Genomic DNA, 27824 nt, shown 5'->3' with positions numbered 1-27824 from the left:
GTTGAATGGACAAAGCCAACTGAGTGATGGGTCAGAAGTTGATACTGAGAGGGTTGACCACAGGTCCCCCCCACGTGTTGTGAACCCTCAATATAAGGACCCAACACATCTCTGCTCTATCGGATGTTAGATACCAAAGTAACTGATGTGTGATTTTATTTTTTTAAAGTAATCCTTTTAACCATTATGCTATTTAGTGTATTATAGAGAATAGTCCTTGTGCTACTTTGGGTCCCTAGTGTGTGTAGAAACCCTTGGATGCTAGAACAATAAAAGCTGTCATTATTACAGGATTGGATATTTGTGCTGTGCCTTAAGCAGCCATAATCAGAGCCTGTGATGCAGGCATAGTGTGTGAATTTCCATATAACAGATGTGTTGCATGTTGCTTACTTTGATGACATTTTGGAGTTTGAGCTTTGCCTAAACTGCAATCTCCATCTAATCGTTTCAGTGGTGGCTGCATCTTTTACCTTTCCTCCATTTCAAAAATGGAAAAGGATCTTCTGACATGATGTACAAATGGAAACCCATTTCACTGTACAATTATTTGGCAGTCAGTCAGTAACCTCTGTGACTAATTCTGAACTACGAAACCATTTAAGTGACCATAATGAGCATTTTACAAGATGGAGCCCTCCCTGGTGCACTGCCTGACACATGCACAGTTTCTTAAGTTAGTGATTCTTAAAGTGGAGTCTGTGGTCATTTAGTTAAATTATCATTATAATGGCTGTGGCTGAGAGGTAGAGTGGGTCAGCCCTCAACCACAAGATTGGCGGTTTGATCCCATCCTCACATGTCAAAGTGTCCCTGAGCACCCCAAGTTTCTCCCCCTGTATGTGTATGTGTCCACTGCCCCTAATACTTAGGATGGGTTAAATGCAGTAATTACATTGTACTGTACAATTGTATTTGACTAATAAGTTTCTTCTTCTTTCTTCTATAATTAATTTTTTTTTTTTTTAGAAAAGACCTCATAGTTCAACAAATATTTTAAATAGTTCATAGATTACTTTTTAATCTAACAAATCTATAACTCTCAGAATCTGTTTAATACATGTTTAGTACATGTCTAATATATTTCTAATACATTTCTCCTGTGTTCTTTCACATAACATAACTAAGACTACAGAAGTGTAAAAAAGGGTTAAGTCAAATTATTATTGTTATTCTTGTATGGGTCCTTAGCTGAAAAAAGATTGAGAATCTCTGTTTTAAGGAGTTGTTTGTCACATGTAATACTGAAACCTAAAGTTCAAGCAATTCTCTATTAAATGTTATTTGTGAGGTTAACATTCAGTCATCATTCAATCAAATTACTTATTAAATTAACAGTTATTTAAATATAACTACATATTTAAATCTCTGTAATGTGGGAAGGTTATCACTAACGCTCCTACTGAGAATTAATACCCAACTTTATCTGTCTAAGCAGCTCTCAGTGATTTTGTAATCCAAGTATATTTTTTAATCACAGTAGTGGCCAGACAGACACCCCTACCCCTAAAATGTAAAATCATGGAATCATGGGCCGCCATTTCTAGCAAACACAGTTAAACAAGCCGCTGTATTCAAAATGCTCAGCAAGGAACGGTGGAGATGTGATCTGAATGAGTTAAGGAAGTCGAACATCTAAAAGGCTTCTCAAGAGTTTGTGGTTCAAACTGGGGTAAATAGCAACTGAGTATTAGACTTACATTTGCCAGGTAGCCAAACAAGTTTTTGTTAGGAGGTAATTGTTTGTCAGGCTTTAGTATATCAGGGCGAGGGGTTTGCTTTTGTGGTGTAGCTGCAGCTTTAAACTGAAAATGTAACTTCTCTTTGAATTCACTGTGCTAACTTTCACTTTGAACTATGACGGCGAGCCTCACACTTGCTCTCACAGCTGTTAATGTGGTCACCCCACAATAATCTTCTAAACATCTCCTGCTCAGCGCTAACAGACAAATGTCAAATTAATATGAGCCAAATCACCTTTACCCTCTAAACCCCATATACTCACACTATCAGCATCTTAAAGTCCTTTTCTGAAGTTTGTCAGTTTTATTTGCTGACAGCCGTTCACACTAACAGAAATGTTACGTCATCATGGCGGACAAGTCCATTATCCTACCAGTTGATGATCAAGGGAGGGGAAAGGGGGTTGTTTTGGGTGCCATTTGATAAGATCATTTTCAAGACCAAGTATTGTGGCTAAAGCTCAAAATATTATAAAATATTGTGTCGTTATGCAGAAATGGCCGTACAGAATCTGAGGGAGAGCTGATCGCCACAATAGCCAGACATGATAGCACCCCAGCTCAGACCACCAGCTACACAAAGTCAAAGATCATGGCTGTTTACATTCACCTCTCATCCGCACCGCACTCTCTGATCAGACAGCCGCTGGGACGCACATAATGCGGTTCCCACCAGCCTCCACATTTTATCCTCACAGGAACCCCATGGGAATTCATGTGTGAGCTGAGGTAAACCACTGCAAGGACCAGACACTAACCACTAAGATATACTTACGCACTTGTGAATGACTGAGTGAGTGAAAATCTTCACGTCGTCTAGCCCAGTATGGCCTCATGTAACGGAACACAGTTTACCATGTTAGCCTAGCGCTAATCTATTCCCCTGGTGTCTTCTCTCAAAGCCTTGTTGTTGGATGGGAACTAGCACGTGGGGTAGAGGGGGGTTATCTGGCTAATGTCAGGCAGCGCTCACTATAGGGGTATTGTCATACATAAGGGCAGACATGTTTACTGTGTGCTCAGTGTTTTACGAGCTCCCCAACCCCCCCCTCCCTGTCCTTCTCCGCCTCCTCTTCTTCCTCGTCCTCCTCCTCAATGACGTAATGGAGGAGGCCGATGAGAGCCTGAGAAATGAGATGATCTACTGCTGCTGACATACTCACTCACTAATGTTGTCCTTCTCCCTTTTCCTGCACTCCTCCACTCTCTCACTTTACTTCTGCCAAAGTCTACTGAGATGCTTTTTTGTTGTTGCAGTATTATTCTGTTTTCACACTCCACCACTTTCTCTCTGCCTGTCAAACTCCTGGACATCGGTGTCGTCATCTTTGCTATATTTAAACGGTTGTCTTTGCCCTCTGCCCCGTCCCAAGCTAATGTGTTCAGTTAAGCAGCAACTGTTACTGTATATATATTTTTGCATGCAGACACCGAAACAAACATGATCACAAACGCACAACGTATAACCTATTGTCAAAAGCTTAGCGACATGGTAGAAATCATTATCACAGTATTTGTTAGGATGTTTTCAGATATTGATACATCTGAATATGACAGATGTACGCAAAATAAGAAAAAATAAAGTGAAAGGGAAAGCAATAAAACGGGTTTTACAGTGCATTAAACTATTCATACTGTAGTACGCTTGAGACAAAAAGTTTAACTGAGTTCAACTTTTAGTTGAACTTGTTGAGCACATTCATTTGTACAGAAATGTGTACAATAAGATGACATAATTATATAATCATATGATCACAATATAATTCAAAAATGTGATGAATGATGATACAAAAGTTTGTATTAATTAAATAAGATTGGTATTGTGTTAATTAAATTAATCTTAGTTTTAGTTACGTTGTTCGTTGTAAATTCATGTAAAACTATAATTTGTGATATTAAAAGGGTTTCAACTGAGGATTTTCATTGATTAATAATAATTAATAGTTATCCCCCCCGAATAATGAATTCATCTTTTGTGTTATATAAAATGTCAGTGAAAAATGGCCATACTATCTAAGAGTACAAGGTGACCTCTGCAAAAGTATTTAATTCACTGTAATGTAAGACCAAGAAAAGTAGAAAGTTCTCACATTTGAGAACCTGCAATCATCAAATATTTTGCATTTTTGCTTGTCCTTTTAAAGCAATAGTGCATAGTTTCTGTCTCCCCCATGAGGAATTCTAAGTAATGACGACAAAACTGTCAGCACGTCCACATGATACAAGCCTTTTGTGACTGTGCAATTTAATGGCTTGAATGTAACGGACGTTCATTAATATCAAAAAGTTATGCACTAAAGCTTTAAGGGACAGACATTCTTCCTATTTCCTTGTGTTTCTCTCACACACACACACACACACACACACACACACACACACACACACACACACACACACACACACACACACACACTCTCTCTCCACATAACCCAACACCCCAATAAACTCTCCTTGAAGGGTAACTACACCCGAGCCGATCAGTTGAGTCATTCGTTCTAATCATCTCTACTCTGTGCTGAGAGGCCGCCACACCTTCAGACGGACGGAGAGACCGTCTAGTCCTCGAGCAGACTCTATAATCATCTGAGACAACAATGCTCCTCTCAACAGCTATCCAAATATTCCCTCATTCAGCACGCTCCGCAGCCTTCCTCAGTGGTCCTGTGGTCAATCAGCTCTGACTGTTGACTTAGCTTTTGCTCACTTCATCCTATTGTGGATGTGTCTTATGGCACTGGTGATATATTTGCTAGCTTGTTAGCCGCTGTGTATGGAGGCGGACAGATGGTTAGGTTCTCTGGAGGTGCTTGTTAGCTGTTGTTGAGATTATTGTAGACAGTTGTAAAATAGCCGTTTTCTCGTCATAGTTTTCTCTTGACTCTTGCCAGTCGAGATATTTTCTTCAAAATATTTTTAGGACAAAATGTATTTCAACATTTCTAAACTCCCTGTAACCACTTTTACAGATTATCAACATTTGTTGTGCTGCATCATATCGTTTGTTATGATCAAGCATTAACTAAAAACTAAAAAGAGAAGACGGCCACAACATTCCTGCCTTCTGAGTTTGAGTCGGCACCATTTGCTTCATCCATTTACTTATCAATCAGTGTTGTTTACTCCATTGTCTGTGCTGTAAATTGGACCACTTTTGCAGGCTACACTACACCATGTGTCTGACTAAGACCAAATCCACCATGACATGTTTGTTTTGGGGAGATACTTTCCCAATCACTGCTCATTCTGCTTCTTTTTACCCCATAACATGATATTCTTGCTTTTCAAGTGGGTGAGGGAAAGTAAGAGGGACGGGAGGAGTGAGTGGGAGAGAGAGTTGGGGTTAGAGTTTCAGGTTCCACTTGCCAGCGAGTGCCTCCGTTGACCCATAGCCAGAACTCTCACAGTTGTGACCTATCTAATTAGTAGAGCAGGAAGGAGGGGAGGAACTGAAGTACCGCACACAACCCATCTGGGGTTCTCCTAGTGTGTGTGTGAATATGGGAATAAAGGAAATGGTTTGTTAGCTGTGCGGCTGCTCCACGGCTCTCATTCCTTACGTCACCCGTTCCCTTTTTTTTTTCTCTTTCCTCTTCCATGTTGGGGGGGCCCCCCCCTCTCCCCTGGCTGGCAACAGGCTTCCTCTGCCTGCTTCAAAATGACAATCGGCTTCTCATTTACAGCGAGCTAATAAGCCCTTTAATCAGAGTGCTTGTCAACCTCAGGGCAATGCAACTCCAGAGGAGTTGATCCAAAGGATCAGATGACTAGAAGAAAGCGCAGGAGGGAGGAAAAAAAGTGAGTAGCGCTTAGAGTGAGAGAATAAGTAGAAGGGAAAATTAAAGGGGGCTGTTGAACTTGGAGGAAGAAAAGAGAGAAAGAGATAAGAGATAATAAACTTGTATTAAGGTAAGAAGAAAAGACTTAGTCTTCCGGTAAGGATGATGATGTTTGTTGTACTTGGAAACACACAGATTTGATGGGATTTAATAATTTGATTTAATAAAATGCACAATACAATACGACTAAACAAAACATATTAACTGATTCTGTGGTTTGGCATTTTTGTTATGTGGGAATAAAAGCACGATGTTTCATTGTCACACACGCTGAATGTGGTTTTCAGGATGTTTTGAACAACTTGTTCTTAAACAGTCGTTTTAGTATATACAGACCTGACAAGTGTTTGCTTTATTCATCCGTAATCGATACAAAAGAAAACAGTCTGCTGCTGACAACACTCTGCATACATGTGCATTCGATTACACACCCACACCATCGTTGACACGCGCACAGGCACGTGCATGTACGCTCGCATCACCGTAGGCATGCAAATGAGTGGATTGATTTGTTAAGTGACATTTTAACATCCTTACAGACAGCTCTCCATAAGTCCTTAAAAGGGTTTTTTAGGGCCAATGAGGGAAGGAGGAGAGCATTCAGTGTCACCTCGTTAAAGCCAAAGTGAAATCCAGCTCAATCCAGACCATAAAGCTAACCACAAACCACAGCGAGGCACAGGAACTTCACTGATAAACCCGGATCTGTAGCATGGACAGACACTTTTACTTTTGAGCAAAGTGAAGTAAAAAAGAAAATGGAATCAAACTAAATCGTACCCATTTGCAAGCAGAAATAAACATTCCAAGGGGAGGCTGTGTAGCCTCACCAGCCAGTAGCCACTGAGTCGAGATCAGACGTTCTCTGTTTTGCTCCTTAGGACTCCTAATCCTGGTTTAATGTCCACCAGCTGGTTAATTGCAATCATTTGGTGTCTCCGGTCTGATGTCTCAAATAAGGATTGCATGCCTTTAAGTCCTCAGTCTAGAGTATGTCTCGCTCTAAAGAGTAACATATTGACAGACACATTTTCAAACTGTCTTTTTTTGAGTGTTTTTGTGGGGGTTTTTAGGCTTTAAATTCACACTCCAGCTTCAGATGTTTGGAAAGAAAAAAATGAAGGTAACGTGAGACGCACAGAAAAGGCATGTTAATTATCCTAGCCCTGCAAACTGTCAGGCAAGCAAAATAAGCATTCAATTCAAGAAGAGAAATTAGAGAAATCCATTTGAATACTTGGGTCCTTTTGTAGGGCAAAAACTGATAAAGTAAATGATTACATTGTCTTACATAGGAGAATATTCCAAATTATTGTTGCCATTGGAAACAAGTCACATAACACAACAAAAGGGACCCCCTATGCTTCAAAGGTGTACTTTGTCAAATCCTTAACAACAGAAATGTGGGATTTCAATGACTTCTACCCCCTATCAGCATTTACATAAAGCCATGCTAAATTATTCATTAATTATCAGAGAGTCCCCTGTGGATGGGGATGACACACACACTGGCTGCTAATTGGCCCATCAATAATCCTGCCTGCTTCTCCCGAAGTGGCACCAGATCCCACCTCAGGAATCTGCTATCTGCCCCAACCTTCTGCCACACTATTTCCACAGTGTGGCTCTACAGAAGGAGACTTTTCCACACCTGCTCACCTGGAACATTGTTAATGGGTTGTCGGTACATGCCTGATTTCGGAACTTTACTTTCTGCTTGTCTATCAAGTAGCATAAATTCCTCACATGCGGTCTTCTAGATACAAGTAGAAAATCTAAAGTCATTGTTGGTTTTTATGACAACTCTCACATGTATAATTGAAATTGCATCACTATTATTGTCTATATTTACAAATGTAGTATGGCATTGTGTGAGGTTCAAAAGGATACGGCTGGCGATGTTCTATATTTTGTTCCTTCTGAAGATGTAAAGCTTTGAAAACGGTTCGCAAATATATAATTACATTTTTAGGAAAAAGGTGTAATCATTTCCTGAAGCAGTCGAGCACTCTAGTGGTACTCAAACAGGAGTAAAAAGTATTTGTTGGAATATGTTCAGCCGTGTTCTGTAAGCTAGTGAGGATGGTGGCTCAAAATAAACTACAATGTCCATGTCCAGGTTAATAAAGGAAAATGTCACCCAGTGCAATGGTGTGGCTCATTGATGTTTTTTAAATTGCTTTTGGAGAAAAATGGAGGTCTATGGCACAGAGTTTGCAGGAGAAATTGTTGGTTGATATAAAAAATTTAAAATATAACCAGATGTATTCTTTGCTGCAAATTTTAAATCCCAAGTCTAGTCAAATGGTCAGAATATAGCTCTTATTTGACATTCCAACCTGATTATTGTCTGAATGTTGAGATAACACTGTGCACTTTTTGAAAGAGCTTTGAAGAACCATGATCAAGGCAGTTTGTTGTATCCCCACAGGCGGAGGCAGATATTCTTTGAATCTCTGAGATCCACTGAGGTTAAATTCCTACACCTAGACTTCAGTCACAAAGTACTGTTGAGCCTTTTGTCAGAAAGACCAAACAAATACAATAATGCACAGCTATACACTTACAATGCCAACACAGCACTCCCACACTCACTTTTGTCTCTCTCCAAATGTTGTATGCAAGTGATTTCCATAAAGGCGGGCCTCTTGAGAGGGAGCTGCAATAACATGGCTGCTCTTTGTTTCCCCATGCTGATTGACAGTAGATTGCAGTACACATTAAATGGCCATCAGGCCCAGCTTTAGTTTTAGAAACAGGGGAGCAGGGCCCGTCAAAGGTCAATCCTAACGCATAATGAACTGATCTTTCTGCGCGTGCGCACACACACACACACACACACACACACTCACACACACACACACACACAGTTTGAATAAAGGCTTTCCCTGGCTTATAATGTAACATTAATAACAAGGACCTTTAAACACACTTAACACTCTAAATATGCTGATGCTAAAGGGACAGATAGACATGGAGTCTAGACTGTCTTAGACTCTAGGGGTGTTCTGTTTTATCTTAATAGTAAATGTTTGCTTAGTTTTGCTTTAGCATTATCCCATAGATTAGGCCTTATTGGAAAATGTTGTCAAGACACAGAAAACAATAGACAGATCTCTCTCCATCTGCTAATTTGTCTAGTTTATAGCTCTCAGAGCAGTGATTGCATCTACTGTAAGTGGGGCATTGTCCAAAATATAAATGTGTGTTATAACCATAAACTTACAGTATACACCATTAGTTCTACAGCGAGGACAAAGAAGCTGTAGACCATTCTGCCTAGTTCCAGTAATAGCAAATGTTTTCAATACTAGTGCCATAATATACCCAACTGTCTGTACTGATACCAAAATAATACTTTCAGTAATACCTTACTTTGAGAGAAATGTTTTTTTCTCCAAACTCTCGTAAATGTTAAATGTTGTTTGAACACAAACAAGCATATAATAAAAAACATCTAATGCTGGCAAAATTCTGATTAATATAAAGAACTATTCCATGAAAATATAAGTAAACAGGATTTTCATATGACGCCTGGACACCCACTCTGAACCACATATTTATTTGGGTGGACAACATTTTCATCCCAGTTCGATCTTAGAGGCTTCTATAATTATTGGTGTGGTGAGCCATCCAACCTGCCCACATCTCAAAACAATTAACAATTCTAGAAGTACAATCAAAACTCATTCAAAAGTATATCAAGAAGTGAAAGTGCAGAAACAATAATGCATCATACACACACACACACACACATATATATATATATATATATTATTGCATGACAAGCACATTAAAAACGAAAAAAGGATTCATCCTATTTTTCCACTAACATACACTACATGTAATATTTATATTATCATTGAGACTATGGACAGCTATCCACACAAATCAGTGTTCTCCAATAGTGATGTGCGTTTAACAATAATAATGCTCCTTACTCATGGGGCTAAAGACACATTTTGTATTGACGTGTAATACTCAGCCCTAGTTAGTATGTTTGTATTTTTCCACACATTGAACCTGAAAACCTTTTTATATCTTTGTCTGCTGAGGTTCTTTTCTTCTAGGAACCAACGTTATGATTGTATGTTCTTGTATTATCCACACAATGCTTATATTGTTAAGCTGCTCATTAGTTCAGATTATGGAATTTGCAACTACATACAAAATTCAGTCTGTACTCAAGTAAAAACATTGTCATACTTAAAGCGCATACGGTCTCCTCTTTATACCCGCACTTTCCTCCCTGAGTGAAAGTTGTAATTAAGAGAGTCGGGAAGAATTAGATGCAGAATGAGCTGTCAGAAAGTCACATTTAAGTGAGGGATGCGTTGGTCTCTGCAGTAAAAAAATTAAATGATATAAATTGCCGTTTAAGTGTTGCACAGGCTAATGTTTTGTCACAAATTAATGTGACACAAGGCAGCAATGACAATCAAGGGCTGCCTCATTTTAATTTGGTCGTGTTTAGAGGGCTTTTGTGAGGCGACAGCTTTACACAAATTAACACAATTGCCTATTTTTATGAGGAAACCATAAATGTTTTTTCCCTCCTTTGCCAGCTAATGAGGAGAGAAAACGGCTTGTATCTCAGCGTTATGGTGATGCAGAAACGTCTGCAGAAGAGCAACACGGTGCTCTTATCCGCCCACAACCAGCAGAGAAAAGAACAAAGACAGAGGCTGAAATGGCTCCCTAATGAACTACAAGAGTTCTCTAATGTTTTGATGTTCCCATATGATCAGATATGGATTCACTCTGCTTTTTGCTCGTTATAGAAATCATTGGCAGATTCTGTCACAGGAACACTTAGAAGGATATTCTGCTTTACTCTGAGGAATTCATCTTTGGAGGGGCATTAGTGATAACTGCTGTTCAGTAATGGGATGAGGAACATGTTTGAGGGAGTAGCATTTGGTTATAGTATGTTGTGTAAAAATTCTGCATCTGTTGACATTTACAATACTCGTAATCTTCTGCCCTCTTCTTCATTTACAGGCTCTGGAGAGCGAGTTTGTGTCCTGCCAGCTCCACCAGTGGATCGATCTGATCTTTGGCTACAAGCAGCAGGGACCTGAAGCCACCAGAGCCCTCAATGTTTTCTATTATCTGACCTACGAAGGTGCAGTCAACCTCAGCTCCATCAACGACCCCATGCTCAGAGAGGTGAGGCTGACACACGTTACAGTACATGCATATAAGCACACACATTTTAATACACATTAACTGTATGTACTACACAGCTGATTTAACTCCCTTGGCAGATCATGCCGAGTAAGGGAAAAAACCTGCGTATTACAGTAAGTACACTTGAGCAGAAGCCCTCTCAAATGGATGCTTAATCTGACTTTATTATAAAAGCATCTGTCCATTCAGTGCATCTGTATTTCAGGGATATTTTTGATGCCATTAGCCATGTTAAATTGGTTGATGAATGGCAGGGGAGAGCTAAGCTAACAATCTACTGGCAGGTATTGCTGAGCAAAGCCTTTCCCCCTTGTGATACCTCTGAAAGCTATCCACCAAGTGTTCCACTTTAACGCCTTAAAGCCTCCTTGGCTTTCATTCATTATTCATTATTCCCCTCACTTTGAACTGCTGCGCACACAAGCTACACAAAAAAGCAACCCCACAAAACACAGTGCTGAAAAGAAAAACACAGCTAGCTTGCCCACAGCCAAACACCGGTCTGACAACTTCACCAATCTGCTGTAAAAGGCAGCTAGCCAGCAGCAGGACAATTGACCTTGCTCACATCAGCCTTTTAGACATTTAAGTTATGGTGCCAAAAGTTGCACATATTTTTTTTTTATCGTCAGAGTATGAGGCTTTATACAGGTTTTATCCCAAAGAATAATTCCAGTTCATTATATCTTGTTTCTTGTTTTCCCAGTTTTGGCCATCATTTCAATTGGCTATGAGCAAAAGTCACTTACCAAAGTAATTGTTGAGATCTGAAAATATTTTAAAAAGTGAAACCATAAAGTCTAACCCAATGCACACAATATAAACACTAATGGGGGGGGGGGCAGCACTCTTCCTGGCACTGGTATAGAGCACTTTTTGAAATGGTTATTCTAATGTCAAAAAACACATTTTTAATGATTTACTGACAGTAAAATTCTGTACACAGCACAGAAACTACAGAATAATAAAGATATATTTATATATTAAGAAGCATGCATATCCAAAATCTGAATTCCTGCAGTCATAAGCAGGAGGTGCTATTTTAATACCACTGCCTCTGATGGCGTCCTGCGTGTGTGAGGATTTATCCATCCCATTGTCACTGGAACACCCTGTTAGAAATAGTGGTCTACTGGTGATCCACTTATGTGGTTGTGTGTGTGTGTGTGTGTGTGTGTGTGTGTGTGTGTGTGTGTGTGTGTGTGTGTGTGTGTGTGTGTGTGTGTGTGTGTGTGTGTGTGTGTGTGTGTGTGTGTGTGTGTGTGTGTGTGTGTGTGTGTGTGTGTGTGTGTGTGTGTGTTAAGCAGAAGAATGGGTAATGGGCTGGGTGTGGAAATGGCCGGTGCACCCTGGTAATGAATCTGCATGTGCGTGTGTGATTGGTGTGTGCGTGTGTGTGTGCGTGTGTGTGCTGCGCGTGTGCGTGTGTGTGTGTGTGCGTGTGTGTGTGTGTGTGTGTGTGTGTGGCTAAAGGCCAAATCACATCTGGATGGGAATTAGGGTGAATGAGGTGATAAATCAATGATCTACCTCTAGTGTCTGTGATGCTGCAGTCACAGAGCATGAAGGGCAGCAGAACAGTGGAGGCAAAAGGCTGCCCGGCTGCTTGATATACTTGATATATATATATATACTCATCTCCATTTAGACCACAATAAATAAGGACCTTTGCTTAAAGGATAATTCAGGTTTGTTACGACTTGGGTCTTGTCTTGTTTTGTCCATCTTTGATAATAATGGCATTGTACTCCACTATACCATTTCACTGTCAATAACTATAACAATAAAAAATACACTAGACCAGTGCCAGGAAGAGGGGCACCCCCATTAGGATTTGAAGTGATTATTTTGTGTGCAATGGGTTAGACTTCATGGGAAATCTGCTGCATTGCTTTACAGAGAAAATGTTATTTTTCTTTTTCCTTTTAAATTAAGCTGTTTTTATGGAAAACATAGGACGTTGTTTGTTTACATTAATTGTCCCAAACATCACAGTTGGATTGAAGATTACATTTGTTTAATATGTTCAGCATACATATGTGTAAAATATGAACAAATCAGCAATTTGTCCAGTTTGTTGTTTTCTCCTCCCACTCCCCCTCCGATGCTGTGAGTCCAATCTGCTGGCTTTCACCTTTCGAAAACACCCTCAGTCTGAGCGCTTTAATTAGTTAAATAAACCAAAGCAGTGTTATCCCTGTGAGCTAAGCCAAGGCTCTCCTTCAACTGTGTTTGTACGGAAGGAAGCATGCCCCGTCTGTGCAGAAGGTGGAAACAGAGTTCCAGGCCTGTGCCTCGTCATGGCCAGGCGCTGGGGGTGGCTGAGGGCTGCAGGAGCTTTAAGACTGAGGGCTTTGGGTTTGAAAATGTCCCCAGAGTCTGCCACTACTGAGTGACAACTGTTTCAGCCTGAGCTGTGGTCTGGGCCAGGCTAGGCCGCATTAGGACAGGCCCTGGGGCTGTTCATTGTCAGGCGGATGGGTCACAGACGTGTGTGTGTGTTTGTTGGTGTACGTTTGGGTCGGAAAAGGTAGTAATTGGGGCAGGGAGTTCTTTATTCCTGCCACACTGTTTGGTAGTCATTTACTCCCACCCGCCGCAACCCAAACACACACTCTCTCTCTCTCACACACACACTCACTCACTCACTCACTCACTTTGTATAGACCGTACCTTGATGTTTGCATGCATCCTTTGGCATGTGTATACCTTTGTATATTTATGTGTGCTCATCAGCATAAATGCACATGTGTTTGTGTAGATTTCTATTCTGGGAGAGAGTTTGAAATATCTCAGCACAGATTAGGGAATGTTGTGGAGACCACTGCTGTGTTTTTCGAAACCATGATTACTTCCTGTCCTGCCTCCGCCGCAAGTCAAATCTCATCCACCCTCTTTCTCTCTAAGAGAACTGCTGTGTCTCTGCAGATGCATTCATGTGTATGCGTGTGCACCCGTGTGCATGGCATGCATGCACATCTGTGTTGCCTCTCAGTGTTTAAAGAGAAACACACCCTGTGTTGCCTTCTCATCGTTGTACAGGGCTTCCCCTCTTTCACATGTGATTACGGAAAATCCCACAGCCTCTCACACCAGTGACAAAACACAGAGCCCCGTCTGAATTGTACAGCATTTGCGTAATTCGGCAGAAGACGGGAAATATAACCACGCGAGTGAACCTGCTTTAACACTCAGCCAAAGTCACGAGTTTATTTTCTTTGGAGAATATACGCTTCACTGTATTTAATTTTTTTCCCCCATTTTTAAAGAGAATTATCATCTAAAACCAAAGATACAGAGTGTTCCGCCACGCTGCTTGTCCACAACACAAGGCCATAGTAGTTATTCTTTTTAATCTATTCATAGAGTGAGTGTTGTCGGAGCGATTTGCATAAAAGCATGTTTTACATGGAGATCCATCTTGTCAAGTGGCTGAGTAAATCAAAAGGCAGGTTGGGACATGCGAGCTGAGGGCGTCGCAGCCATTTAAATGTATAGAATATAGAAAACCTTCATCAGACACGGGCCAGCGCCCCCAAAAGAGATTGGCCTTGTGGCTGGCCCCTCATATAATCACCTGAGCATTGCATTGGCATATAGGGATAGGACAGGCTGACCTAGACTCGGCCACTTTCCAACGTTCCACAGCATCATAAATGTCAGAGCTGAACATAATGAAGATAGGTTGAGTGGCTTTGAGGAGTCTCCTCCTCACATTAGCTTAAGCAAAATGCTCGGCTCTATAGGCAGAGGAGAGGGGAGGCACTTTGACCTTGAATGATGCACTGATGTCCTCTCACTAACAGACTAACTGAAAGAGATGGAAAAGGTGTCATGATCAGTAATGAGGTCCTGTGCAAAGGTGATCTTTGATATCATTCAATGAACAGAATGGCCCAAAACATTTTAATGTATGTAACACACCAGTCTTGATACACCCACAATACTGGATCATGGAAGTATCTCTGTCAGAACTAGTATGCTTGCACACATGCAACATACAGTATATGCAGTTTTGGCTTGTGCACAGAACCACAGACACTCCTGCTAACAAGGAGACGGTTTTAAAATCTCTTCTGAAAGTTTCTAACCGGACTTAATCAGTGCTCCTCCTCCCCCGATGTGAAACAGGGACATTGAATCCAGTTTGTTTATTTATTTTTTACCCATACATTATTGACATGAATGCATGATATGCACACCTCCTTTTCTGTTTGAGCTAGCCTCTCATAAGTACTTATCATGTATTAATGTATGCCATTTCATACAGAGGATGATTTGAGACTGTTATTCTGCGCAAAACAAAAGAAAGTTTTAGGTAGCGGTAAAGGAGGGGAAAGCAAAAGGAAAGTGCAGAACTACCTGGGTGGAGAAAATGTACATGAAGTTGAGAAAAATGAGAGTATTGACTGTAAAATATTGGTGTTTGTGTGTATGTAGAATTATTCTTTGGTGCATGATTCTTAGCAGTAAAGAAGCAGATGAAACCTTGTAATAGACAATTGAGATCGCTCCTTCTCTGCGTCTCTCTCGGTTCTCTGGTTAGTTTCAAACAATTGGTATGAGCAGACTAACTTCCCAACCTTTTTTCTCATGGAAATAACATACGCAGGCCTCAACCATGAGCTCATTCTCACAGGCCTCGCCAAGTCGGGCTCAAACGTCTCAGCCTACACACACACACACACACACACACACACACACACACACACACACACACACACACACACACACAAGCTGTCACTCCCACACAGCCAGTCATAGTGCACACCAACATACTGACATACTGTCATCATTTTGTGTTGGCCATTTTCTCCCTGCTTGTCCCTTTTTTTTTAATAAACCATCAATCAGACTATATCATATATTTTCTGCTGAATGTTGTTATACAAGTCCCTACAGACACTTTTGTTTTCTGTATTTTGTTTGAGGTTTTTTTCCCCCATTCTGTTTAGTTTTTATTGATTTTTTTTTTTATTATTATTTTTTACAATAACATGAAAAAATGTTTTTATTTTATTTTTATCACAAATATTTTCTGGTTCCGGGTTTCTCAAATGTGAGAATTAGCTCATTTTCTGAGCTTAATTTATGTCATTATAAACTTACATAATAAGCATTTTGGTCTGTGAAAATGTGATTTTCCACCAACTTACAAACCTATAAACCAATTGAAAAAGTAATTGAAACAGAGAAATAGATAATGAAAATAATTAGTCCATTGCAATTCTAGATACTAATAGTGTGATATTGTAGAGTTTTGAGATACGTTGGTGCCTGTGCATCTACACACTGCTGTGGGTGTGTTCCATCCCATGCTAGTTGGCCTGACAGTGAGCTGTGTGATGATGTCCAGAGGCTGTTCGGCCGGCGTCTGCTCTGACGTTTATGGTCCTATACCTCTTCATTAACACCACCTAGCCCGCCTACAAGCCTGCCTCTCCCGACCCTACTCTGTGTGTGTGTGTGTGTGTGTGTGTGTGTGTGTGTGTGTGTGTGTGTGTGTGTGTGTGTGTGTGTGTGTGTGTGTGTGTACCAGTGAGAAAGCAAATATATGACGTGCATGAACACAAGTGGATGCATTTTAACCCCTACGCTGCATTTTTCATTCATCTTTGTCTTCTTTTTATTGAGACTTAGTAATCTTATATTTTTGAGTATGATGATATATGAAATATTTAGCATAAAAATGGTCAACCAGATTTTTATGACTGCTACCGAGGCATCTATCCCTTTTAATTTCTCTGTCTATTTACAGTGTTTTAACATCAACGTGATGCTGATGGTTTTTTAGCTATTTCATTTCCTTGATTAGCCAGTGACCTACAACACTATGTGGTTATTTATCTATTACTGTAAATGGATGCTCACACTACTGTCACAATATCTATCACTTTGAAATTGTAAATACTGTGATATTTTTTCCAAATTGCACATCCCTAATATGATGTGCAAGATGATCTTTTTACACGTCTTTACGGGGCATTATTGTCACATTATGCAATTTGTATTTGCATTTTAAATTCTGAAGCGCAACAATTCAAGACTGATCTTTTTTGTTTTCTTTCACTCTCCTTTCTTTTCCATTTCTTTTTTTCCCCTCAGGCTGTGGAGTCTCAAATCATGAGTTTTGGACAGACCCCCTGCCAGTTGCTCATTGAGCCACACCCACCCCGAAGCTCAGCCATGCAAGTGGTGAGTGATGCACATGCATACATGCAAACCGATCATCTTAGAAACCCACACAAACCACTATACCTGTAGTCCTTCAGTCTGAAAATATTACCATATAACCATCAGCCAACTGAGCTACAGTATCAACCATTGTGCTGCCTGTTTAATGCTGTCTCTGTCCTCGAGTGTGCCCTGATGTAAGCTCTCTGCTTTGCTTCATATAACTCTTCTTTTTAATTTTTGACTCACTCGTTTCATCCTCCATTTACCTCCTACTTTCTCTTTATCCATCTACAACTGTGGGAAAATAAAGTCTTGGGTTTGAAAGCATCTCCTCTCTCATCATTAGAGAGGTGTGTGTGAAAGGAAAAGATCACAAGCATTTGTGTGCATGTGTGTTTAGTAAAAGGTATGCGGGGGAAGGCACAGCTTTGCGCTGGAAACATGGGTCTGAGCCAGATTTTCTACCTGAGCTGGAAGCAGAGGAGATCAGCAAAGGAGATCAATGAACAGCAGCAGTGAAGTGGCAGCTTTTTAAGGGCCAAGGAGTGCAGTCAGTGTGCCTGCTTGTGATGGGCCAAGGCCCCATGAGTCCCTATTAGTGTGGTGTCCCTGTGGCGCTGACAGCTGGCTGTAGACCACCACCCAGCGCACACATGCACTCACAGACACAAACTCAGGCTAGGGCTTTGAATCTGCTGCACTCATGCGCAAATTCCTATGAAATGTTTTTATTTTTACTTCAGCACATATAGTTTTCATAACATAATATTCAGACGCCATTATTCAAACACATTTCTTACCCTTCCCACCCCACCATACTTCTCCTAAACGCCCTGTTTTCTTTGCTTTTACATGTTCTTGCTCTCTACTTTCTCTCCATCCTCTCTCATGCGAGTGTGTTGTCAGTGTCGGCATCTGCCCGTGCTGGTGGTAATGATACTGTCAGTGCGTCTGGTTAGCTGTCAGACACACCGGATTTACTCAGGTCTGTTCCCGATGTTAACACTGATGTTCCTCTTACACGCAAGGAGGAAAATGGCTCTGTGTTAGAGCTGCTTAGTACAAACTTTGTGTATGAGCTCCTGTCTAACCAGGGAAAGAGTCTGATAGGTCAATGAAAGTACTTTTTTGTTATGACTGCAATGTTGTCAGTTTCCCCTACTGTGTATGTATAAGTGATACGTTTAATGTAATGCAACTTCAATTTGTATTTTACACCTCTTGTAAACATCAGTAAAAAGTTGAAACGGTTATTTTCATATTAGTCAGTTGACAGAAGAAAATTTAAGATTTTGCTCCCTTTTGTCTGTTTTATGTCTCGTGGTTAGATAAAAGTCAATTTATCACATGTCATAGAATAAAAAAAAAACTGATTAATCATGAGATGAATTGATAATAATGGTTAGTTGCAGTTCTTCTCAGAAGAATAACATTGATTTCAAGGAATTTAAAATATTTCACATGCTGTGTAGCTATCTGACATTTTAGTTCCAAACTGTGCTTACTGCACACATCATACTCTGTGTACTTACAGATCCCATCCAGACATGTTTTAAGACAAACAAATACTCTGGACATAAATGTTCAAAAATAATAATTTGTGTCTGATACAAAATTCTTAAAATAACATCTACTCCTCCCTCATTGAAAAAATCAAAACGGGCTTCTAGTGTGAAACTCTGCACATATGTTATTCTGCACAGTGAACACACATTATTGAGTAAAAGGGGACTTAAACGGAATGACTTGTCTTTTGTAGTACTTTTCATTTTATTAATATATCAATTGAAAAGTATTAATAAGGCTCTTCAAGATTCTTTCCCATCCTAATCTTCCCGCATAATTGTTTCAAAAGAGTTCTCTAGCCTTTTACCTGACTCTTTTTGTAACCTGTACTACTTAATTGCTGCTTACTGCTATCCTGCTCAAGCTCCCTAACTTTCTCTCTGTCCTTCTTTTCCTCCCTCTCCCTCTGTTTTTTCCTCTTCGCTAACACCGTCTGCGGCTGCTTCTCTCGTCTTTCTGTTTTGCTCGTTGTCTGCCGCTCCATATCTCGGCTCTTTCCCCTCGCTTCCCTACGTCCCGTTGTCCGTCCTGGGGGCCTGAACAGTATCTTCTCCTGCAGACCCCGCTGATGTTTACGGAGCAGATGCAGCAAGATGTTATCATGGTGCTGAAGTTCCCATCCAACTCTCCCGTGACCCACGTAGCGGCCAACACTCAGGCAGGGCTAACGTCACCTGCCATCATCACCGTCACCGCCAACCGAATCTTTGCCGTCAACAAGTGGCACGGATTGACAGGTGAGAGATTTGTGTCCATGCACTCATTATTGTCTCTGTGCTATCTAAAAGGTGCATTTAAGCATTTGATTACACCATTATACACCATTATTTTATCAGGCTGTTTATTCTATCAGGCTGTACTAGAAAGCTAAGTCAGACACGGGATGCTAGCATGGTATGGCAATCTCACAGTAAAATATAAAACTAAGCTTGCTCGTCTGGTACACACCGCCAATAAAGTGATGGAGAGGAATGAATACCAGCCCCTCCAGTCAATTTACGAACAGTCTGTTTTTAGGCAGGCTCAGAGGATAGTGACTGACCCATCATATATCCTCCACACAGACTATGGGTCTGTATGCTACTGAGTCCCTCACTGTAAACTTAATAGTTCTTAAAAACTCTTGTTCCTACCTCTGTTAAACTTTTAAACAACGCTGCTTGAGGCAGTAGAGATTGTGCAATATTTCCATGGTGTTTTACTGGGGGAGGGAAATAGATATGATGTGCAATATGTTTTTACCACAGGATTTGTGCAATGCAATTTTTAGTTGTGACAGCTACTGGTGCTCTATTGTTTTGTTTATAATTGTCAAGGCATTATTTATGTGTGCAGCTTGGCATCCAAAACAAATTTCCCTAAAGGGACAATAAAGTATATTGTATCATATCCTATTGAATGAATTTGTTCTGCAATTTTCCGCCATTGTGATTCTGCATCATATTAACCTCATTGGGTATTTTAGACCAGTACATACCATCTTTTGCTGCCACAGAATAATTTTTCACATTATCTCGGTTCATCTCTCCTCCATACTCGTCGTCTAATTCACCCAAGTCAAGAATTGACCTGTCTCGTCTCTATAGGATGGACGTTGATTTGGGAGACAGTTGACTGTGTCTACTGGATAGCAGTATCAAATGTGACACATGCAGCAGCCAGCATTAGGTCTCACGTCCACCTCCATACATCAGCTTCTCACTTCACAAAACCTTATTTACTCAACATCCATCCGGCCCCTGGAAGAAACATTAAATTTGATATCTCTGAATTTATGAGGATGAAGACTGATCGGTTTTTCACTACAATACAACCTCATCCATGCGCACCACGGACCAGACTGATTAACCTAATTGGTTTAGTTAGCTGGTATAAAAACAACATGTGTGCTGTTCAGAAGTAGTTCATTAATTGTCTGGATTTACTGGAGTCTTTGTGTGGCTGTTGGCGCAGATAAAAGATAAGAATGGAAGGATGTGCACGTTGTAAATTCTTGTCAACAATGCGCATGCCAACAATAAACATGAAGCATTTGTTCATGAGCATGTCGTAAACAACAGTGCTGCAGACATTCACATTTTGTCTTTTGCCTCTGGAGAAGATGCAGCTAATGGACAATGTACATACTGTTGTTAATCAACACTTTGGTAAAAGTAATGGTTTATGTCACATTCTCAAATGTTTAACAAAGATTTAACTTAACTAACAAATTTTTGTAAGTTGAATAGTATTGATGTTTGGAATGTTGATCTGACAAAATGAGCAATGAGAGACATTTTTCAGTATTTTCTGACATTTTATAAACTAAAAAGCGAATCGGTTAATCACAAAAATAATCGTTGGATGTCATAATTAATAGTTGCAGTCCTACTCAGAGGAGTCTCATACATTAAAAAGGATTTGCTACTTTTCTATGTCTTATATAATTGTAAACTCTGTCTTTTGGGTTTTGGATCTGTTTGTCAGAAAACAAGCCATTTGAAGATGTCAATTTAGGATCTGGAAAATTGTGATTGTGGCATTTTGTTCTGTAGTCAGACGTTTTATAGTCTGAATAATGAATTGCTTAATCAATAAAAAAATGTAAGCTGTTGATTGGTAATAAAAAGAATCATGAGTTGCATCACAACATTAAAGCTTGAGTGCGTAACCTTTTGATATTATTAAATGTCTGTTACATTCAAGCCATTGCCAAATCAGTTTCTACAAAGCTAATTAAAACTATCAGCTCCACACAACTCTCTCTGTATTTGTCAGTATGGCTGTGTTCAGAAGATTGTGTCGTCCGGTGACTTTCCTGCACAGAAGCTCGAGTGAAGATAATTACCTCTTCTGAAGAGTCCATCATGTTCTCAGTGTCCTCCTTGGCTACTAGCAACTGCATGGAGGAGGGGTGGGGGCGTGTGTGTGCGATCACGGAAGGCTTGTATCATGTGGACGCGCCGACAGTTTTGTTGTCATTACTTAGATTTCCTTGTGGGGGGGCGGCAGAAACTACGCACCATAGCTTTGAACTATGTGAGCAGCATTCTTTGCCAAAAGGCTGAAAGAAAAGCTATTTTAATTCTTGCTTTTACACTTGAATACAGATAAATCTGTTGCGCCATGTTTTGAATCAGTTTACCAAAATAAGCTAAAGGGACTTGGTTGAGCAAAGAATTGTGGTTTGTAGCATGTAGATAGCATAAAGAGCTGTATTTTTTACTGTGGCCTTGGTAGCTCTGGGACATAATTGATGTGTAATTTGCGGGATAACTCTTTGGCCAGCAGGTGACACTGTGACTATATGGTTATAATTTTCAGTGTGGTTATAATGAACTGACAGCCGGCATCTACTTCGCAAGGCCACATGATTACAATATTAATCCAATCTGTCTTCTTCTCTGTCAGGTCATCAGAGCTCAACGGTGCAGGACCAGCAGTACCAACTTCCTGTGGAAATTGACCCTCTGATAGGTATGCTGTCATTTATGACTGTAAAAGAGTCCACACACGTGCATATTCTTTACATAGTGTGAGTTTATATATGCATGAAAATGATTTTATTTTTTTGTGGGTTTGTGTATGAATCCTGCTGGCATCTTGGTGACTCATGGCAGTCTGCAGCGGCGTGTCCCTGGACAGTAGATTAGAGTTGTTTCTCAGCCTCTGCCCCAGTTCACTCCTCATGATATAGGCCCTGCTCTCACACTAGACCATTTGCATGCAAATTGGAATGCAATGAGCTGTGGCCTAGGCCGGCATTTCATCATCAACTCCCCCTCTTTCTCCCTCTCAATCGCCCCTTCCCTCCCTCCCTTTCTGCATCCTCTTTGGTTTAATTTGAGCGGAGGGAAAGGACGCGTGTCAATGGAAATGAATATGAATGCGGTAATAATGTGTGATTGAGAATGCACGGCGGACGGCTGTCAGGACAATATGGGCGCCTCTCATCCTTCACGACTTGTTGATGAGCAGGAGAAGAGTGCCGAGCCGCAGTGATGTATGGGATGCACTGTTGGAGCAAGGAGAGACGAGCCACTTCTATCTGCTCCCGCCTTCGCCTCCGTCGCTTTGCTGCAGCCTCGCACAATCTCACGCAGATCTGCAAGGGAGGCGGTTCTTTCTCTGCGAATGTTGTGGTCACTCTTAGTCTCAACAGACCATTTCCACACGTTTTTTGATAATAACCAGGGTTTAGTCTCACATATTCATCTATATCTGCACATACAATATTTCTCTCCTTTACTGCCCCTCTTTACAGGAGTAATACATGAAATCTTTGTCTGTGCATCACTATTTATATTGCATGTTTTTATGAGCGCTCTAAAGTTTGTCATTTGTCACTGAAAGCACACTTTTCAGACAAATTTGTATACTATAATACTTTAATATTTTTGTTTCTAACACTAAAGCATAAACAATGTACTAAATAATATATTTTTTTGTTTGTGTTTCGGGGGAGGTAGAGGGGATTTCTGTGCTTGTCAGTAATATATTTACACTGTTTGCATTCCAGGAGGACTCTGAGCTAAACACAGTAAATTGAGGTTGAGCCATCTATGGCTTTGGGAAATGTTAGAAATGGGTTGAATTATTGGTTGTAGCAGGTATGCTGGACTATCTCAGTTTCTATGCTCGACAATCTTCTCGGACACCTGTTCTCCAGTGCTTGTGACCCCACCAAATAAGAAATACTTCCCAGTGGACATATCTATCTAGAAAAGAAAAAAAAACATACCACTTATGGAAGAGAGATCGTCAATAAATTAGCTTTCCAGCCAACCATTGGCTAAATTACACAACCAAGATGAATTTGCAGTATGTGTTCTACTTTGAGTGGTGTGCATATTTTGTCCTCGATCTATAATTACTCTTCAACTCTCACGGAAAAATGTGAAGTCCCGTAAACTTAACATCCAGGATGTTTTATGTATTCTCTCACAAATCTTCTTTGCACCATGCGCTGAAACTTATGTGGTGGTGCATTGGAGTGTGAGCTCTTTGAAAGTAGCTGATATATGTAAACCGTAAACTGTGTGCACATCTGTAAGTTTGTATTGGCTCATTTTATTTGTATTCCTCTCTCCTCTCCAGCCAATAACGTGGGCAGTCATCGTCGTCAGATCTCAGACCTGCTGGACCAAAGCATTCAGATCAGCTCACAGTGTTTCGTCATCACAGCCGACAACCGCTTCATCCTTCTGTGCGGCTTTTGGGACAAGAGCTTCCGGGTTTACTCCACTGACTCAGGTACTGTATAATAATGGTACACTTCTCCCCCTCAGCCCTCATATCCTCAGGATCACAAAACGCTGTTCTGTTTGGGTACACAATTTAGTCCTAGATTTACATGCTGTAAATGTGTAACTTCATATGTATCTTTGTCAAAATAAGGCAACCATTTTGTTGTCACTGTATAATTTGTGTAAACCAGTTTGGAGTCTTAACATGCACATATTCTCTGCCACTAAACTCTTGGCATGAGATCTTTGCTTCAATGTTTTTATGTCTCACTCTCTTAGCTGACCAAATCCTAAATGAAACCGTACAAATGCATTACACTTTTTGGTTGGAACAGAATAAATTTACCCAAAAGTTTCTGGCCCAAAAAACAACAACGGTCTGCTTGGTCTCTGGCACATAATAGCACGAAACCCATGAGCCACATCAGGGTGTATTTTTGCACTAATATCAAAATCTAATGGGCACATGGTCATGAAATTTACTGAGCACATTCATACTACCCAGAAGATGAAATATTTGTCCTTTCCTCTTTTTACCTTCAAGCCAAAATGTCAATTCTGAACATAAGATGTCTCATAAGCAAATATTGGCATGAAATTTGATGAACACATTCATGCTATTAAAGGGATGAATGTTAACAAACCACAAAACACATCCTCTAGCACCATCCTCAGGACAAACTTTTTTTTTTTTTTTAGCTCCACTGCAAGTAAGGCTCTTGACAGAAAGACACAACAGATCATCAGTATGTTATTTTGGTTTTGTCCAACACTTTTAAACTGTGACGTGCAATGAATATTGCAGCCTCTAGCAGCCGCCAGTACCGTAGACTTTAGATTCTCAGTACTGTAAACAATACAGTATACAGTCTCAGCTGTTTGCTATGCCATGGATGGTGTGCTCTGCTTTACTGTACTGTGCTGCATTGTATTGTAGCTGAATACATTTACACGATTTCTCGCTACAGTAGGGCTCTTTATTTTCCATTCTTATTTTTTGCCAGTTCATGGCATGTGTGTTGTACTGAAGTTGAATATACCTGAAGTCTGTTTTTGTTACTTTAAGATGCTTTCAATTGTAGCACAAAACTCTGTTTCAGTTTAAAGTTAAAATAAAGCCATTGCGGTGAAGTTTTAGATTTTTCTAATTACAGTAATTGTAAACGATGACGAAAAATCTATTGCATAAACAGTGAGTACCTCAGTATACCCTCTATCTATATATATCTATTTTTTTTTTTTTTTTTTTTTTTTTTACCACAGTAGCATTGTGTATGCCTCAATACCACTGACTTGCTACATATACTTGCACGCACACACACCATCAGGTCAGGGGTCCTAAATGAAACTGTCTGAAGCTTCATCTCTATACCTGGCTCCTCAACTCTTCTCCTGATACCCCATTCAGAACCCTACACACATCTATACAACACTCTCTGATTTAATTTCTATAGGCCAGGGCCTCCCTGCCTTTAATGGAGGAGGGAAGGATGGGAGTACAGAGATAGCTCTATTGTGTGACTGCCACCGGGGTGTGCGACTGGAACGTGAACACAGTTTAATCGCACACGCTCAACAGCTGCCACCGAGGTCCCTAAAGCCCCCAGGTTAAAGAACTGAGGGATTTTATCAATTACAAGACTTGATTGGAACACGTGCACAAAACACATAGCCTCATACGCCTGTGTGCACACACAGCCAATTTGATTTGTCTGTGTGTGTGTGTGTGTGTGTGTGTGTGTGTGTGTGTGTGTGTGTGTGTGTGTGTGTGTGTGTGTGTGTGTGTGTGTGTGTGTGTGTGTGTGTGTGTGTGTGTGTGTCTGTCTGTCTGAGCAGCACATGCGTGTGTTCAATTTGAGCTGCATGGTAGCCATTATTGCTGCAGCCATCATTAGTTATTTTCAGTGTTTATAAAGATGTCAAACATTTTACATCTTTGATGTCTCTGTTCTTCTTTGGAAGTTTAGTCAGTGACACGCCCAGTTTCATAACAACCCTCATGTTTGCAGTGAGCTACAGCTTAATTATGCGATGGACCGTGATTTTGACACCCAGGCAGAAATGTCATGTGTTGCAAACGATCCACTGTTTGACTGCAGAGGTCACACTATGAGGAGCGTAATGAGTATTAGACAGCTAGACAGTGGAGCTGTGGTCTGGAAATCTGACAGCAATTAGCCCCTTTATATATACACATGGAGCGCACTGCATGTGCACAGGCACACAAACTCATACCACAAGAGTTGGAACAAATATTTGTTCTTGTCTGGGAATTAGTACATGTCTGACCTCGTGTGGATCTTGTAGAACTCGGAAACTCCAAAGAACTACACGTAGCAATACATTTATCCTCATTTTTTTTTATTCAGGTGCAATATGAAATAACAACCATATCTTATAATGTATTGTTCAAATGTTCTAATCTATTTTCATTACTTTCTTGTTTAAAGACAATGCCTATAATAATACTGATTATTGTGCGTGTACTTGTGTGCTTTTGCAGGCAAACTAACTCAGATAGTGTTTGGGCATCGGGACGTGGTGACGTGTCTGGCTCGCTCAGAGTCGTACATTGGAGGAGACTGCTACGTCCTGTCAGGCTCCAGAGATGCCACCCTGCTGCTGTGGTACTGGAACGGAAAGCACAACAGCATTGGAGAGAGTCCAGGCAGTAAGTACACAGGCAAACCAGCCTGAATGTGAGCGCACACACACACACACACGGGTATTCTCTGAGTGCTCTCTCTCCCAGACAGTTGTGACTGTGTGATTTACGGCCTCCCTCTGTAAAGTAACAACTAGTTTCGTCTGACCAGGCCAGGCCTCCTGCATACAGATTGGATTTCGCAGCACTGTTGCAGCAGGAACAGCTTTCGATAAAGTGTTTGAGATTGTGTGTGAGTTTCCGTGAGACCAGATAGTGTGTGTGTGTGTGTGTGTGTGTGTGTGTGTGTGTGTGTGTGTGTGTGTGTGTGTGTGTGTGTGTGTGTGTGTGTGTGTGTGTGTGTGTGTGTGTGTGTGTGTGTGTGTGTGTGTGTGTGTGCGTGCGTGCGTGCGTGTGTGTGTGCGCGAGAATCTGTCTTTAATGTGAGTGAAAGTGAGGACCACTTAGAGACGTTAAATGTGATGTTGGGGGTCGTCGACCAGCACATGAAAGTTCACCACCATCCGAGGGCCACGGGGTCACGCTAGTCGATAAAAGTGAAAAATGTCATGGGCTTCTCTTACGTTACCATAACATATGGCCTTAACCATGATCAAAGCATCGCACACACATTGCTCAGCCCTTAGCCTGCTTGGTGCTAATTTGGTCAGCTTAGATTGGCATACATGTTGTTAAGTGATCCATTACAAATGGGCTGAAATTTATGACAAATTGTGATTTGGTTAATAAGCCACATTGGTTTTTGATTTGGAAGACAGCGTAGACTATTGTTTGTCACTTACCTCATATACACTGATGTGGGATGTTGGAATCAAGAAAAATATTTTCTTATTCCTTCATTATACCACGTTAATTCATAGGGATTTTCAAATGTTTGGTAAGAAAAGGATAAATGCTTTTGTGAGTTGAAAAACATGAACCACATTTTCTGCTCTCATTTTTATATTGTGTTTTTCTCTTTTGGATCGTTTTATTTTACTTAACAAAAAAACATAACAACATGACAAAAAGTATGGGCACTTTACAGTGATTGATATGCCGCGTGGATTTTATTCTATTAGCTGACGTTTCAGCAACACTGTGACTCCTTTAGAGCCTTATTTTAATCATCCTCAAATTTGCATTTCCTTATGGGATAAATAATGCATGTTGCAAGGTTACATGATGATTTAGATTAACTGACACAAAAAATGACATCTGTACCGTACTTCATGTCCTGAGTAAAACAATGCAACTACATATTTTCTAAGAATCGGCTGTATTTGGATTGATTTATGGAATTATTACATGCCTAAAAGGGTTTTGTGTGTGTGTATGTACATACCAATGCATGTGCTGTACATGTTCTTATGTAAGCACGCATGTGTGTGTCATATAACCTCAGTCGGCTCAGTGCAGTTACCACGCTGTAGCTAGAGGAGCA

General features: G+C 40.5%; 1 protein-coding gene across 1 annotated transcript in view; it reads left to right on the top strand.

The window, feature by feature from the left end:
- Window positions 1-27824, top strand: part of lrba (LPS-responsive vesicle trafficking, beach and anchor containing) — a 194805-nt gene that overhangs the window by 157490 nt on the left and 9491 nt on the right. The window contains exons 48-53 of the mRNA XM_028592089.1: window positions 10580-10747; window positions 16874-16963; window positions 19071-19248; window positions 21902-21967; window positions 23588-23743; window positions 26240-26407. Coding sequence (XP_028447890.1) covers window positions 10580-10747; window positions 16874-16963; window positions 19071-19248; window positions 21902-21967; window positions 23588-23743; window positions 26240-26407 — 826 coding nt within the window. The remainder of the gene's footprint in view (window positions 1-10579; window positions 10748-16873; window positions 16964-19070; window positions 19249-21901; window positions 21968-23587; window positions 23744-26239; window positions 26408-27824) is intronic.

The sequence above is a fragment of the Perca flavescens genome, chromosome 2 (genome assembly GCF_004354835.1).
Source record: "Perca flavescens isolate YP-PL-M2 chromosome 2, PFLA_1.0, whole genome shotgun sequence".
NCBI lineage: Eukaryota > Metazoa > Chordata > Actinopteri > Perciformes > Percidae > Perca > Perca flavescens.
This window is presented reverse-complemented; position numbering and strand designations above follow the sequence as displayed.